At 45.9% G+C, this 17,177-nt stretch overlaps 1 protein-coding gene across 2 annotated transcripts in view; it reads right to left on the reverse strand.

Moving 5' to 3' along the window:
• The window catches only part of SPECC1 (sperm antigen with calponin homology and coiled-coil domains 1), a 189,112-nt gene that overhangs the window by 48,984 nt on the left and 122,951 nt on the right, over positions 1–17,177 (reverse strand). For both annotated transcript variants that reach the window (XM_021694717.2, XM_021694719.1), the window contains exons 10-11: positions 15,797–15,953; positions 12,397–12,499 (exon numbers count right to left, since the gene is read on the reverse strand). In XM_021694717.2, the coding sequence (XP_021550392.1) occupies positions 12,397–12,499; positions 15,797–15,953 (260 nt within the window). The remainder of the gene's footprint in view (positions 1–12,396; positions 12,500–15,796; positions 15,954–17,177) is intronic.

Below are 17,177 nucleotides of genomic sequence, written 5' to 3' on the forward strand. Positions count from 1 at the left end.
ACTCAACCCTGCAGTTGTAGCTCAAAAGACCTAAGGCAATATGTCTAGGGATGACTGTAACTGTGTTCCAATAGAACTTTACTTATAAGAACACGTGGTGGGCTCGATTTGGCCCCTAGGCCATCGTTGGCTGAACACTGATCTGAGCTGAGGCTTAAATCTACTGTTACAGGATCAGATCCACACTATTATTATTTCAAATGACAAAAGCTTTGCGAATACAAAGTGTTCACTTTTTTAAAATTTTTTAATTTTTTTAAAGATTTTATTTATTTATTTGAGAGAGAGAGAACACCTGAGAGGGGATAGGGTCAGAGGACGAAGCAGACTCCCTGCCGAGCAGGAAGCCCGATGCGGGACTCGATCCCGGGACTCCAGGATCATGACCTGAGCCGAAGGCAGTCGCTTAACCAACTGAGCCACCCAGGCGCCCTATTTTCTTTTTTTTAAAGATTTTTTATTTATTCATTCGAGACACAAAGATACAGAGAGAGAGAGAGAGAGCACGAGCAGGGGGAGAGGCAGAGTTCGGAGAAGCAGGCTTCCTGTTGAGCCAGGAGCCGGACGTGGGGCTCGATCCCAGGACTCTGGAATCACGACCTGAGCTGAAGGCAGACGCTTAATGACGGAGCCACCCAGGCGCCCCCAAAGTGTTCACTTTAACTGTCTTTAAAAAATAAGATGGGGCCAGGCCAAGAGAAAATTCTGAGTTATAGCATGTGCAATTCACGGAAAGGACATTGGAGAGGACATCACTTGGAAAAGTGCCATTTTTCTTTTTCTCCCTTTCCTTTTTTTTAAAAAAGATTTTATTTATTTGAGAGAGAGAGTGAGAGAGGGGGAGAGAGAGAGAGAGAGAGAGAACACGAGAGCGCACACAAGCTGGGGAAGAGGCATAGTGAGGGAGAAGTAGACTCCCTGCTGATCAGGGAGCCCGATTTGGGGCTCAATCCCAGGACCCTGAGATCATGACCTGAGCCGAAGGCAGATGCTTAACTGACTGAGCCACCCAGGTGCCCCCTGTCATAATGTATGTTTGATGCAAAGAATAAATTTGGGTTATGAATCATAACAATAAAGTGAATACCTGTGAATTCCACCTCCCAAATAAAAATTAGAGTATAGGGGTGCCTGGGTGGCTCAGATGGTTGAGCATTTGCCTTCGGCTCAGGTCATGATCCCAGGGTCCTGGGATCAAGCCCTGCATAGGGCTCTTGGCTCAGCGGGGAGCCTGCTTCTCCATCTCCCTCTGCCTCTCCCTCTCCCTCTGCCTCTCCCCCTGCTCATGCTCTCTCTCTCTATCTCTGGGTCTTGAATGAATACATAAAAAAATCTTAAAAAAATAAAAATAAAAATTAGAGTACCAATACCTTGTTCATCTGTTTTACTGTTTCATTTCAATGTTTTTAATATACAAGGTAGTTACACAGCTATGTTTTAAAAAAAAATTTTTTTTAAAGATTTTATTATTTATTTGAGAGAGAGAGGGATAGAGCACAAGCAGGGGGAGCAGCAGAGAGAGAGGGAGCAGGCTCCCCACTGAGCAGGGAGCCTGATGTGGGGCTTGATCCCAACACCCTGGGATCATGACCCTCATGAGCCGAAGGCAGACGCTTAACCGACTGAGCCACCCAGGCACCCCCACAGCTATGTTTTTTAAAGTTCTATTTGATAAGATTTAAAATTTAAATTCCAGTTTCCTACCCCCCTACTTACCCCATATTTGTCATCTCCCTGATGCCCCACGTAAGCTCTTCCTACCGTTGTTTTTTTTTTTTTTTAAGATTTTATTTATTTATTTGAGAGAGAGGGAGCATGAGAGAGGGGAGGTCAGAGGGAGAAGCAGACTTCCTGCTGAGCAGGGAGCCCGATGCGGGACTCGATCCCGGGACTCCGGGATCATGACCTGAGCCGAAGGCAGTCGCCCAACCAACTGAGCCACCCAGGCGCCCTTCCTACCGTTGTTTTAAAAAATAAATAATATCTTCATTGAGATATAATTCACATACCATAAACTTAACTTTTTGAAATGTACAATCCAGTAGCTTTTAGTAGATTCACAAGGTTGTGCAACTACTACTACTATCTAATCCCAGAACATTTTCATCAGCCCCAAAAGGAAGCCCATGCCCCTAGCCCCTGGCAACCACTAATTTGCTTTCTGACTCTGTGAATCTGACTACTCTGGACAATCCATATCCGTAGAATCATAGAATATGTGGTTTTTTGGGCGCCTCGGTGGCTCAGTTGGTTAAGCAACTGCCTTCGGCTCAGGTCATGATCCTGGAGTCCTGGGATCGAGTCCCCCATCAGGCTCCCTGCTCGGCAGGGAGTCTGCTTCTCCCTCTGACCCTCCCCCCTCTCATGCTCTATCTCATTCTCTCTCTCAAATAAATAAATAAAATCTTTAAAAAAAAAAAAAGAATATGTGATTTTTTGCATCTGGCTTCTTTCTTTAAAAAGATGCAATTTTAGGGGCACCTGGGTGGCTCAGTCGGTTAAGCATCTGCCTTTGGCCCAGGTCATGATCTCGAAGGCCTGGGATTGAGCCCCATGTGGGGCTCTCTGCTCCGTGGGGAGTCTGCTTCTCCCTCTCCCTCTGCCCCTCCCCCCTACTCCTGCGCTCTCTCTCTCAAATAAATACATAAAATCTTTTTTAAAAAAAAAGATGTAGGGTGCCTGGGTGGCTCAGTTGGTTAAGCGACTGCTTTCGGCTCAGGTCATGATCCTGGAGTCCCTGGATCGAGTCCCGCATCGGGCTCCCTGCTTGGCGGGGAGCCTGCTTCTCCCTCTGACCCTCCCCCCTCTCATGTGCTCTCTCTCTCTCATTCTCTCTGTCTCAAATAAATAAATAAAATCTTTAAAAAAAAAAAAAAAAAGATGTAATTTTAAAAATAATTTTTTTTTGTTAAAAATTTACATGCTTATTGTAGAAATTGAAATACTACAGGGAAGCATGACTAAATTTCAGTATTTAGCTAGAGATAATCACTGCTAACGTTTGTATAACATTTATATAAATTTCTTTTTATAGAATTGGAATCATACTATACAGACTGTTTTAGAATCTGACTTTTGACTTAACATAGTGTGCACATTTTTTCCAGCACCTTTAAATATATTTGACCAAAGCATGATTTTTAAAGGCTTTATAATATTCCATTGTACACATTATATCATAATTTATTTGATTCATATCTTGTTGGAAATTTGTATCACTTCCAGTTCTTGCAAAATGATTTTAAATAAATAAAACTATAATAAACTTGCTTGAAATTATATTTTCACAGTCATCCATAATTATCTCCTTGAAATAAATAACTAGAAACATAATTTCTGTGTTAAAGGACACACTGATTTTGAGATTCCTGATACAATTGCTACATTTCCCTCCCAAAATGCGGGATTCATCTGCACTCCCACCAATGGTAGAACAGGATTCTCATTTTGCCCAGCTCATCACTTAAAAAAAATTTTTGATAGGGTGAGCAAAGAAATGACATCTCCTTCTTTGATTTGTATTTCTTTGATTACAAGTGAGAATGAACAACGCTTTGCTTAAAAATTTTAAAATAATTTTAAATAATTAATAATTATTAAAATAATAAATTAATACTTTGTGGCTATTTAGGGCACCTGGATGGCTCAGTTGGTTAAGCGTCTGCCTTTGGTTCAGGTCATGATCTTGGAGTCCTGGGATAGAGCCCCGCATCAGGCTCCCTGCTCAGTGGGGAGTCTGCTTCCCCCTCTGCCTCTCCCCCTGATCATGCTCTCTCTCTCTCTCGTATAAAAAAAATAAAAACTTAAAAAAAATAAGATTCTCTTTCACTCTGCCCCTCCCTCCCGCTAGCTCTAAAAAAAAATTAAAAAAAAATTTTTTTTTGGCTCTTTATAACCATCATGCATAGTTAAAGTGCTTAAAATTTTTTTTAATTTACATGGAGTTCGCCATATTGAGCTCAAGGCCCTGCAGCCATGAAGGGAAGGTATTCAAAGCTCCGGGAAGACAAGATGATCACTAAGGCCCTTGGACACCTGGCAGGGATGCAAGGGAACACCCAGGGCAAAGGTATGCATGACTTCAGGTGTCACCAGCTACTCTCCTCTGGGGCACGGCAAAGGCCAAGGTACCATCCCTCCTTTCGTGCTTAAACTCCCGCCCAGAACCCTTGAGCCCCATTTCCACTGGGAATGAGCCCATGATCCATTCTCCAGTCTGGTCCCGACCCACCCTGTACCTTGCCCACCGTCATCATGCCCAGCCTGCCCTCCATCCCGCCTTCTGCCCCAACTGCTTGCACTCACGGTTCCCTCTGCCTGGGATTCCTTCTACCTCATCTCAACGGGGCTGGCTCTTCCTGTCATTCTGGGCTGAGGGGACCCATCATCCTCGGACAGCCCTTCCCGATCTATTGGTGCTCCCCGGTCACCCTGCACTGTCCTGCTCCACGCGGTCCTTGGGCCTGTTCCCCTGGCCCTTCTCTTCTCTTTCTTTGTGGGCTGCCCCACTTTGCTGTCTGTCTAGACCTGGTTGCTGAGCACAGTATCCAGCAGGGGTTCAATATATATTTGCTGAGAATATGCACATTTTTATAAACTCAGTTTGGTGACCCCCACACCCCAACCTTGGACTAAAACTAGTCTGATCATCCCTTGATCAATATTCACTGACTGACTGTCCCGGGTCATCATCGGAGGTGTCCCACGATGTTCTCCCAGAAACTGCCAGGAACCTTCTCCTGTATGTCACACGGCTCTTCAGCCTGACGCCACACGGCTCCTCAGGCTGATGCCACATGGCTTCTAAGGTCCTTCTAAGGTGCTTGGCACCTCACTCCTCTGGTCTCAGGGCTCATGAAGTAAAATGCGAAGCCCCTCCAACTTTGATCCAGCTTCCGTTAAAATTAAAAGATAAAATGTGAATCACAACGCTACGCGATGGGATGATTGGGGGATAAACAGTGTTGCTGACAACTAGATTTTCTTACTGAACTGCCTTACTTAAATTGTCTTAGTAAACATAAGGTAGAGATAACTAGAGGATATTTATATGCCAGTGACTAGAGAAGCATCGTGAAGAAAAACACTAGAAACCTGGGCAAAGGTCTTATTTGAGTTTAAACCCATGGAGCTCCTGTTATTGTCAGAAATGTTATTTCTTTCAGTTTCCTGAGAAGGCGGAAGGAGCTCCCTGGGCTATTCAACTATTCACCAAAAGCTTCTGGTTTAATCTCTCAGGAATTAATAAGCCTTTTACTAAGAAGCATACTTTGGCAACAAAGCTTTTGAGAGAGGTTACAAGATACTTATCAACGTACAGAATACTTTATCAGGAGGTTCACTCAAACAAGAAATGAACTCGAGAGACTTGAGATAAATAACCCACTGCACGCTCTCTCTCTCTACATATGTGTGGTGTGGATTTTTCTCATTTGTCAGAAAATTTCAGAATCATTAGGTCTTATAGAGTTTGAAATAGCAATGCCTCTGGCAAATCCAAATCCAACTATGAAAGCTTGTTCTCCATGGTGTCTGTGGGCCAAGGGGAACTTTCTAGCACTAAGGCTTTGGGAGTGCTGAGGTCCTACCAATAACCAGAAAACACTATGGGGGGCACCCCGCAGTTGTGAAGTCAACCAGTTTGGCGCTGGGGTGTCCTCTGTCATTTCTCTTCCTGTCCTGAAGCCCTCAGACCTCAGCGAGGCTAAGGATGGTCAGCGTGCTTGGCCTTCTGCCCTCCCTTCGTGGAGGGACCTGGCCTGGAATGCACTCTGATGAGTGGGTGGAATTCAGCTGTAAATCTCTGCAGAGTCCTTGTCCCTCCCAAGAAGGGTGATGAGGTGCAGCCACCCCACATGTCTGCAGGTGGCCCCTTGGCTGTGTTCCTAGGGCCCTGCTGTGCCCTGGTCACTGTGGTTAACACCGGTGATTCAGTCAAGGTCCCAGAGCAAATTTAAAAGGATGAGTTCTGCCAACACCCTGAGTGAACTTTAAGCTTAGAGAAGCTGGTTCTGGCCCAGGGCCTCCAGGGAAGAGCCCAGCTGAGCTCACCAGGGATTCTGACCCACAAAGTGGTGAGCTAATAATAAATGGGTGTCGTTTTGGCCGCTAACGTTGTACTAAATCACAGCAACAGAAAACTAAAAGGGTGGGGTGGCTGGGATCACAAGGTAACAGAGAGAATCCCACAGTTTCTTCTTCAGGGTCAGATTATTTACTTTTCCTGGATGATAAACCGATGACGTCTTCTTCAGGACATTAGTGTTCCCGTGGTTCACGTCTGTTGGTGCTTCTGATTTTTTTACAACACACAGGCTTTTGGCAAGTTGAGATCCAGAACCAGAAGGGTTTTCTTCGATGGAGGTGAGACTTTTAGATCCGAGGTTCTCAAGGCTGCCTGCACATCAGAAGGACCGAGGCCCAGGATCCCTTCTCGGGAGATTGTAATTCCTGAGATCGCTCAACTGATACCTGATCTCAAGCTACACCACGCCAGACTTCTGACCTCTAAGTCATTCTGATGTGCAGGCAGCCGTGAGAATGATCCCTGGGCAGCAGCATTCTAAGACACCCCCATGTGCTCTACGCCCTGGTGTGTCCTCCTTGATCCCTTGATCATGTTATGTCACGTGGCAAAAAGATTTGACAAACGGAATTAAGCTTGCTAATGAACTGGCCCTAAAACAGGGAGAGCCTCTGGGTGGGCCTAACCTCATCACATGAGGCTTTATTTATTTATTTAAAAAAAATTTTTTTTTAAGGATTTTATTTGAGAGAGAGAGAGCACAAGCAAGGGCAGCGGAAGGCAGAGAGAGAATCAGGCTCCCCACTGAGCAGGGAGCCTGCTGTGGGGCTCCATCTCAGGATTCTGAGATCATGACCTGAGCTGAAGGCAGCCGCTTAACCAACTGAGCCACCCGGGCGCCCCGAGGCCTTATTTAAAGCAGAATTTTCTAAAGCGAGAGGCAGAAGTGAGAGATCCAAAGCATCAACATGAGTGGGATGTGATGGCCACTGGTGACTGAAGACGGAGGGGGCCACACGGAAAGAACCTGAGCGGCCTCCAGTTGCTGGGCGTGATCCTGGCTGACACCTGGCAAGAAAACGGGGGCCTCCGTCTTACAACCGCAGGGAACTTGTCACCAGCCTGAAAGACACCAGGTGGATTCTTCCTCAGAGCCTCCAGATGAGAACATGGCTCAGCTGACACCTGATTTCAAGCTACACTGTGCTGGACTTCTGACCTCTAAGAACTGTGAGCTCACGAACAGGCGTTTGAAGTCACTGAGCCTGGGACTTCGTTACACAGCAAAAGAAAACTATACCAGTGACTTCAAAAGCAATACAAATAACTGGCCATTTCTAGCCAAACTATTTTCAAATTATATTTCCTATAGGAGGGAACTTAAATATCACTTTACATATTTCTTCCTACTATAACACTACTCTAATGCTTTGACACCTGAAATCTGAGGCCATTAAAACCTTAAAACTCAGCCAGTTAAAACATGCTAAAAGTTATGGATTCTAGCTTTGGAGAGATAGGTGAGATGTAGGTAATCCCTACCTACGCCCTCCACCAAATAAATCACCGGTGTTAACCACAGTGACCAGGGCACGGCAGGGCCCTAGGAACACAGCCAAGGGGCCACCTGCAGACATGTGGGGTGGCTGCACCTCATCACCCTTCTTGGGAGGGACAAGGACTCTGCAGAGATTTACAGCTGAATTCCACCCACTCATCAGAGTGCGTCCCAGGCCAGGTCCCTCCGCGAAGGGAGGGCAGAAGGCCAAGCATGCTGATCATCCTTAGTCTCACTGAGGTCTGAGGGCTTCAGGACAGGAAGAGAAATGACAGAGGACACCCCAGCGCCAAACTGGTTGACTTCACAACTGCGGGGCGCCCCCCCATAGTGTTTTCTGGGTATTGGTAGGACTTCAGCACTCCCAACGCCTTAGTGCTAGACAGTCCTGGTTTCCTTGCTGGTTATCAGCCAGGGACCTCTCTCGGCTCCTGATGGGCCCCCTTCACCTTCAAGCCCACCAATGGTGCACTGAGTCCTTATGATGCTTCAGAGGAAATTCCGGCTTTTAAAGGGTTCATGTGTTAGCTCTACCCAGATCATCTCCCTTTTGCCATATGTAAGGAGGAGATTATTTAAGGGTGAGGGTTACTGGGGGTCATTCTTAGAATTCTGCCTGTCATATCCACCATCTTGCCTCCTGGCCCCCTTGAGAACCCTTTCTGGTAATTACATGAGAGATGCAAATTTCTGTCATAACCCCAAAGAAGGAATTAAAGGCAAATTTAAAAAGGGAGACGTAGGGTTCCATGGGTCCGATCTAACCTTGGCTCGGGATATAGTTAACAGGCAGCCTGCAGACTGAGAGTAATTTGCAAGCCCTTCCTGGAAGCCTGACTTAAAAAAAAAAATCCAAGGAAATGTGAGTTGAGTAGAATGTCTAGAAAGGTCTCCTCTTTGCTGAGAGCCACTTCAAGCCCAGTGCGGGCCTCACTCTGGAGTGAGTGCGTGTTCATGTTCCTGGATCTCAGTCCTGGGGCTACCTCAAGACACCCAAAGCTGAACCTGGGGCTCAGCAGTGGGTCTGACCCACTGTTCTAAGTTTTCAGAGCTGCCACCCCATGTTACTTAAATTCCAACTGATGCAGTTGCTAAAGTGATGATGTCCTCATTCCGACCTTCCAAGCTTAGTACCTGGCGTGGGATAAACCCTGATGAGAAGAGGCAAGTCTTCTTTCCCTTCCTCAGGGAAGGTGAGCCGCTGCTCAAATGTCACCTCCCTGACCTTCGTATGACAGTGGTGTTCACACACCCAGAACTCCTAAGCCTCCCACCCCGACTTTTCTCCACAGTACACTCTAATATAGCATGTATTTTACTTTTTAATTTGAATCGTCTAGTCCCCGTGAAGATGGAAGCTCCACGAGAGCGGAGATTCTGCCTGCTTCGTTCACTGCTGATTTCCCAGAACCTAAAATATAACGTGGCACCAAACAGGCCCCTCCATAAAAATTCACTGAATTAATATATGGAGAATTTTGACAGAACCTATCATGCTATACTTTGGTGGGCTAAAAAGAAAGTTCTTTCAAGTGAAAATGCACATGGCTACCGGCTTTTTTTTTTTTTTTTTAACTGAGCTGTCTGAGTTTTCTACAATTTATTTTTGGCTTCCTGAGTCGGAGAGAACAAGCTTCAGAAGGCTTAGGAGGCGTCTCAGACAAACAGGTCTAGACAGAGGATATTTTGTGAGGAGTAAATAAATTAGACACATATGATTTATGTTTCCCTCTAAATTTACAGAGATTTAACAACGAATGAAAAATACCCTTCAGGCAGAATGAGTTTTGGGTTTCATCAAGTGTAAAATGCTTTGAAAACTAGTTCAAGGTGTTCACAAAATAAAACAAAACAAAACAAAAAAATCACTACAGCAGGAAATATAATTTTCACTCTGATGATGGGAAATAGCTGATTGTGTAATCCCTCCCTGCAATCTAATTATAATAACACTATATGGCAAAGGGCCAATTCCTTCTGGAAATTTTAATTGTCTTTTCCTGTCCATCTTGCACTTCCCTTGATCCATTTCTGTAAGGTGGGGAAATGACAGCTCAGTCAAGTGTCCATGACCACGTGTGGCTCAGCCATGGCCAAGACCTTGTTCCTGGCCTTTCTGAGCTTCAGTTTTTTGTGACCACTCCTACTTCCCTTACCCTAAAGCCTCCCAGAATCAGCTTTCTCTCCCCCACTCCTTAAGCTTTTCCATTTCCTCAGCAGCGTGGGGAGTGTCTGACTCTTGATTTCAGCTCAGGTCATGATTTCAGGGTGGTGGGATTGAGCCGAGGGATGCCCTTGTTGGGGTGGCCTGCCTTTATGGGGTGGTTTCGACCCTCAGAGTGGGCTGAAGCAGAGAGCGCACAGAGCAGCTAAAGGAGAAAACAATGCATCAGAAACAAAGCTCGTCCTCTGGGAGTCTCTCTTACGGGCCATTAACCCGACTAATTTTTTTCTTTTTTAGCAGGAACCGGGAAAAAAAAAAAAGGTAATGTCAAAGACACAAAACACTTCTATTCTTGGGTAGAATCTGATTTTAAGACGCTTGACTCCTGCTATTACAAAGATAATCCCAGCCCTGCTGCTTCTCAAGTATCAGGGCTGCTCCTGGCCGAGGCCTTGTTTTCTTGCTCGGTTCTTTCTTTCTCTGTCCCCGCCCCCCCTCAAAGCTTAAGGTTGGGGAAGGAGTGCTGGGGTGCCACAATCTTCAGAATCTTTAGAAAAGTGGGGTGCACGTATGGGAATGCAGGGTCTGAGTGGGGAGAAGGGAGGAGATGGCAATTTTATTTTATTTTTAGTATTTAAAATTTATTTATTTATTTACTTATTTACTTAAGTAATCACTGCACCCAGAGTGGGGCTTGAACTCATGACCCCATGATCAAGAGTCACATGCTCCCCCGACTGAGCCAGTCAGGCACACTGGAGATGGCAATTTCAAAGAGGGTGGCTATTTAATGGGAAAAGGAACACAGTCCACCTTACAGAAGAAAACACCGGAGAACATTTTTGTGTCCTTGGAGCAGACAAAGATTTCTGAAACAGGATGCAAAAAGCACTAACCACCGGGAAAAGACGGATAAATGAGACTTCATTAAAATGAAAGACTTTGTTCCACAAAAAAGCGAAAATTCAAGCCACCCTGGGAGCAGATATTCGCAATACTTCTCTCTGACAAAGGACTGGTACCCAGAACATACCAAGAGCTCCTGAAAGCAAGAGGGGAAAGACAGACAATCTGATTTTAAGATGGGCAAGAGACAGGGAGGGCACATCCCCAAAGAGATTACCCAGATGTCCAGTTAGCATGTGGAAAAGTTCTCGGCCTCATCAGCCAGCAGAGAAGTGCAGATCCCAACCACAATGAGATACCACTACACACTTATCCCAAGACTGGGAGTACCAAGACTGGTGCTCTCAGTGAAAATGCAGAGAAATGATCTCTCCTCACTTGCTGGGGGGAGGTAAACTGTACAACTGTTTCAGAAATCTGTTTGGCACTATCTACCGTGCTTGAATATAGGCACACCCGATGGCCCAGTAATTCCATTTCTAGGTGTAGATCCAGAAAGAATGAGCACACCCGTGTTCCGAGAGACACGCACAAGAACGTACCAGCACCACGTAACTAGAGCCCCGACCTGGAAATAACTCATCTGTCCAGCAAGAATGGAAGGGGTAAATAGATAATAGGTGTGATCACATAATAGGTTCCAAAGGGGTTAGAAAATGAACGAACTGGATAAGCCTTGATAACTTCACACCGTAGGAGAAAGCTGGATGCAGATAGGACAGTTTTTGATTGCATTTATGGAAAGTTCCAGTGCAGGCAAAACTAACAGAGCATTCCAGGATGCCTGCTTTTTGTGGAAAACCACGAGGAAAAGAATTGAGGACAACAGTTGTCTTTGGGAGTGGGAAGGGGGTAGGATCAAAAAGTCACACGGAAGGTTTGGGGAAATTGACAACGCTCTATTTCTTTTTTTTTTTTTTTAAGATTTTATTTATTTATTTGAGAGAGAGACTGAGAGAGAGAGAGCATGAGAGGGGGGAGGGTCGGGAGGGTCAGAGGGAGAAGCAGACTCCCTGCCGAGCAGGGAGCCCGATGCGGGACTCGATCCAGGGACTCCAGGATCATGACCTGAGCCGAAGGCAGTCGCTTAACCAACTGAGCCACCCAGGCGCCCTGACAATGCTCTATTTCTGGATGGGAGTAGTGACGGCCTGGGTTTTCACTTCATTACAATCCACAAAACTATAATTTATATTTGATGAATTTTTATCTTTCTAGATGATACTTCATAATAACAAAGCTTACACTTCTATCAAGTACTACTTCCTTGTGTAACCTTCCCAGAAGACGAATACTGTCCTGATAAACTGATACTTTAAATGCAAACAGCTCTAAAGTAACAGAAAACTTTTGAAGGGCCACCTACGTGGGGCCTTTGTGTCAATTAGGGAAAGGCACCCTCTTCGGGAAGGTGGTTCGGCAAAAGCTGCCTTCCCTGGACTGAAGCAGCCTGCTGGGCTCAATGCTTGCGGAGTTCATAGCTCCTCTGAGCAAAGAAAAAGCTGGCCCTTCCTGCAGGAGACGCAGACCTGCATTCAGGTACATGGTTTGTTGGGTGGACTGGCTTTCAGTCCCACTTGCCTCTTCGTCTGGGCACCACAGCAAGCCCTACTACCACTGGCAGCCCTCCCTAGGAGAACAGAAGGACAATTATACGCCAACATACGCATGCACAGGACCAATACGGGCACAGGACTGCTGCTGCCCAGGGCTGGCTGGAGGTTGGCCGACGCTGTCACTTACCGCGTAGCCTTCTGTTTTCTTCTGGCACCATTTCAGGAGAGCATTGCGCTTAGAGCCGCCATATTCCCGGGCCAAGGCAGCCAGCGGGTCTCTTCTTTCCACGCTGGTTAGAAAGAAGAGCACAGAGTAAAGAGAAGATGCTAATGTTTAGGACCCTCAAGTATATATGAAATAAATAACTAGATTAGAAAAGCAAAAGTCTAGGTCTATCCAGGGAGACTTAAGAGAAACAACCAAATCAGTCATATCAATGATACATTTCATTATGTTTCACGATATGAAATTTCTTTTTTTTTTTAAAGATTTTATTTATTTATTTGAGAGAGAATGAGAGAGAGCACATGAGAGAGGGGAGGGTCAGAGGGAGAAGCAGACTCCCTGCCGAGCAGGAAGCCCGATGCGGGACTCGATCCAGGGACTCCAGGATCATGACCTGAGCTGAAGGCAGTCGCTTAACCAACTGAGCCACCCAGGAGCCCACGATATGAAATTTCAATGGTAATAATAATTTTCTTTTCCTTAAACTGGAAGGTTGATATCCAGCTGCACTGTTGTTCTTTATGCCTTACACATATTTTATTGTTATTATTTTGTATCATTCTGATACTTAATAAAAATACTTTTTTAAAAAAGATTTTATTTATTTGAGAGAGAGAGCGCGAGGACAGGCGGGGGGAGGGGCAGATGCAGAAGCAGGCTCCCAGGACCCTGGGATCACGACCCGAGCCAAAGGCAGCCGCTTAACCAACTGAGCCACCCAGGCGCCCCTTAATAAAAATACTTTAAAATATATATATATTTTTAAGATTTATTTATTTATTTGAGAGAGTGAGAATGAGAGAGAGTACATGAGAGGGGGGAGGGTCAGAGGGAGAAGCAGGCTCCTCGCTGAGCAGGGAGCCCGATGGGGGACTCGATCCCGGGACTCCAGGATCATGACCTGAGCCGAAGGCAGTCGCTCAACCAACTGAGCCACCCAGGCGCCCCACTTTAAAATATTTTTATTAAGGAGTAATGGGATGATTCCAGACCTCAGCAATCTGAATTAAGGTAGAGAGATTTTTAAGAAAACGTCATAACTGCATTAAAATTTTTCTTTTGTAATTTGATGGCTATTGTCCCTTGCACCTGGCATATTTGTCAACTTAAGTCCATGAGAGTTTCTGTGGTCAGAATCGCTGTTAACTATGAAGTTACAGTAACTTTGCCTGTGTTTGTTACTTCATCACTTAGAACTGAATTTCTAGGTCTGACAAACTAGGGAAGACTGAAATGAAGGTTTGGAAAAGAGTTTCTGTATCCGTGGATGCCCAAAACACTAACTGAACAGGTTTCTTTAAAAAATAAGGTTAAATAGATACGATGCGCTCTCCAAATTAATAATAATAGGATGAGAACTTCCAAAACAAGTGATTTCTATCCTGTCATTTGTTTGTCCCAATGACGTGAATACAAAAATAAAATAACACATTAATCTCCACCAATTTAATCTTTCATGATGAAGGGTGTAATATAAATTGCATATTAATATACACATAGCCTTTTTGTACGCATTTCTGGCGTAAAGAAAAGAGCAGTTTCAGGATAGCACTAATTCTGGTCCTTAAAACTAGTTTTGATCACTTAAATCTCCTGTGCATAAACAAGGCTAATATGTAGTATCTGGGGCTTTAAGTTAAATCTCTGAAAGATATGACTTCATCTATTTGGGTCCAAATATAAGCTACGCCCAAAGATATGACAAGAGCTGAACTTACTGAGACTTTCATAAAATCCTTTTACAATACTCATAATGGTAGTTAGAATGGTTGTTAAGTAGCTATTACTCCCAAAGTGGCTAGTTTTGTATATTCATCCATCTACCCATTCCAACGCACTGGCTGGATGCAATGCTGTGTGTGGAGCATGGCCCAGGGGGCCGGGGAAGAGATCAAAGCGTGAGTCGAAATATTTACTGTGTACTAAAGTACAGCCTAAATAAATGGGGACAAAGGCACACACACGATGCAACAGTTCATTAAATACCCGATTCAGCATAAGACATGGAAGGCAGAGAAAGGGGCTGTCGATGCCACCCGGGGGGCTTGCTACCACCTCGTGGAAGGTTTGACTTTTTTTTTTTTAAGATTTTATTTATTTATTCGGAGAGAGAGAGAGAGTGAGAGAAAGCACGAGTGGGGAGGAGGGGCAGAGGCAGAGGGAGAAGCAGACTCCCCACTGAGCAGGGAGCCCGATGCGGGGCTCGATCCCAGGACCCTGGGATCGTGACCTGAGCTGAAGGCAGACGCTTAACTGACTGAGCCACCCGGGCACGGGAAGGTTTGACTTTGCAGGGGAAGCACTTAGGAGTGTGAAAGGACAGGAAGGAGACGATTCAGGCCAGGACCCTGCGAGTGGTGGCAAATGCTCGTGTTAGCTGCAAAGGCTGAGAATAAAAGTGGCAGGTGAGCTGGGTGGGGCTAAGCCGCGCAGAACGGAGGGAGCAGAACAAGGAGCATGGGTGGAAGGGTGCATGACAAGTCACAGGAGGTTTCTGAGAAGGTCTGCACGGGATGCGCTCCGTGTTTTCGAAGATGGACTCCACGTGGTGAAGCAGTGGGCGAGGGGAGGGTGGGAAGTGGCTGGAGGTGGCTTGTTGGGGTCTGGAGGAGCAGGGGCACTGAAGAGGGAGGAAGTGGCAGAGGTGGGAGCCACGCCAGGCCTCTGATGGCCGCCCTGGCAGTCTCTGTCCCTTCTCGCCCCTACTCTACCTCTCACATCACTGCTAATGTGCTCTTTCGACGCTGACTGCAAAATGCCCCTCCAATCCTTCCTATATGCCACTGTTTCCTGGTCCACTACTCAAATCCAAATCCAAATCCTGCAAACTTAGTGGTTCCCCACTGCTTTACCAAAATGAGTACAAACCTCTAACCGTGGCAATGAAGACCATTCGCAAGGGGACTCCAACCCGCCTTTCCAGCCGTGATATCCTGAGCACCTACCCGCCTCCCCAGCAGATACCGGCAGCTGATGGTGTGTCTGCCAGGGCCCCTCCCCTCCTGAAGCCCCCAGGCTAGTCTAACCAAAGGAAACCACCCCCAGTCCCCTGAATGTTGTGCAGAGCTCCTCCCGGGACCCCTGCAGGCCCCCTGGCAGAAATGTTGCCTCCCCGCCTCCAGACTTCTTGACCCAAGTAACAACCCCCGCAAGAGTCTGCGTGTATTTCTGTTTTTACAGCCCTTCTTTCGCTTTGCACAGTCCTGCTGTCCAGGGCCCTCCTCCCTCGTTGAAGGCAGGTACTGTGTCTGGTTTCACTCAGGAAATACACATACAAGTAAATTGACCACAGGGGGTAAAACAGAAGGAAGACTTACAAGGTCATCTGCCCAGTGATGTCTCACTGTGTAAAATGTGATACCTGAGTTTGCTCTGTGGTTTCAAGCCCCCGGTGGAGGCGCTCAGCAGCCTCGTGTTCCCGAAGCCCAGAGAAGGGGGTCTGCTCAGAGACTCCAGGGAGGGACTCTTCCGGAGATAAGGGTCCGGTTTCAGGTCCTCACCCCTTCCCTTTAGGAGATCTGTGTGAAGAACAACATAATCACCTATTCCTGAAGAAGAGAAATTTGAATGGTCACCACACTTTCTTCTCAAGTACAAAAGAATTCTCATTTTCTTCCTAAGTACAAATATGTAATAAATATAGAGAGTTTCTGGATTAAGGAATAAAAATGCACATAGGGACATGGCCTTTTCTAGAAAGGATTCTCCAGGCAGGACCGATTACATAATTCATAGACACAAATGCCAAATTAGCCCCTCGTTCAAAAATTATTAAGAATTTCAAGATGGCACCTCCAGAGTCTTGAGCCAAAGCCCTTCTAAGCACCCTGCACAGGTCACACCCTCACAGAACCAGCCCTGTTCCCAAGTAAAGCTCTTTGTTTTAGTCGATGGGCATCTGAGAGAGACAGAGAGCTGGCAGGAAGATGCCCAATGGGATTTTCAAGTCAGAGGTGGCAGCAGACAAAAACCTGGGTACCAAGAACGGTAACGATTTTATAAGAAAAAAAAAGCCACTCTAGTCATAGGGTCTGGCTTGCTAAAAATAAGCAAACATAAATTCTTTGAAGGCTCCTCTCTGCTGTTTTAGTAGGAGTCGAAACAGGTTAACAAAACAGGCTGAATCCTCCGGATGATAGTCCCTCAAGGACCACAAGAGCACAGAACGGGAGAAAATCTCCATAGCGTCTGGTTTGTATTGACAGAGGCAATGGGCGCTCAGAGGATGGGGTGACTTGCTCAATGCCACACGACAGGCCTCTGTGACCAGGCTGAGCCCACGGTCACCTCCTATGACACCATAAGTAGTGATGGAAGAAAACAATACTTGTACGGCTAAGAGCCGCCAATTATGGGGCGTGAAGCGGGGAGTGAGGCTAATGAGCTTGGAAGAGGAGAGGAAAAACAGTGCTTACATCACTAAAGAGAACAACAAAAACAGTGCATTAATCCCGTTTTGGCAGCTTCTGATGACCTCAATGCTGGCAAGGCTAGCCTGAAAGCAAAGCAGTTTTTACCATGTAATCCTTTTTTAGTATAGTAAATAGAATCATCCGGGTAGACAGGTGCCTGGTGGGGGCAAAGGGGGAGGGGGCACTGACAAGGAACTGTTTACTTCAGGGCAATAGCTACTGTGGTTTGAGCACCAGGATTTAGCTTGTCAATTAAAACAACAGCTTCTTTACACAAAAGGTAAAGTGGGAGGCTTAGAGAAGACACAAATATTATGACGAAAAGCTCAC

This window comes from Neomonachus schauinslandi, chromosome 15, assembly GCF_002201575.2.
Source record: "Neomonachus schauinslandi chromosome 15, ASM220157v2, whole genome shotgun sequence".
NCBI lineage: Eukaryota > Metazoa > Chordata > Mammalia > Carnivora > Phocidae > Neomonachus > Neomonachus schauinslandi.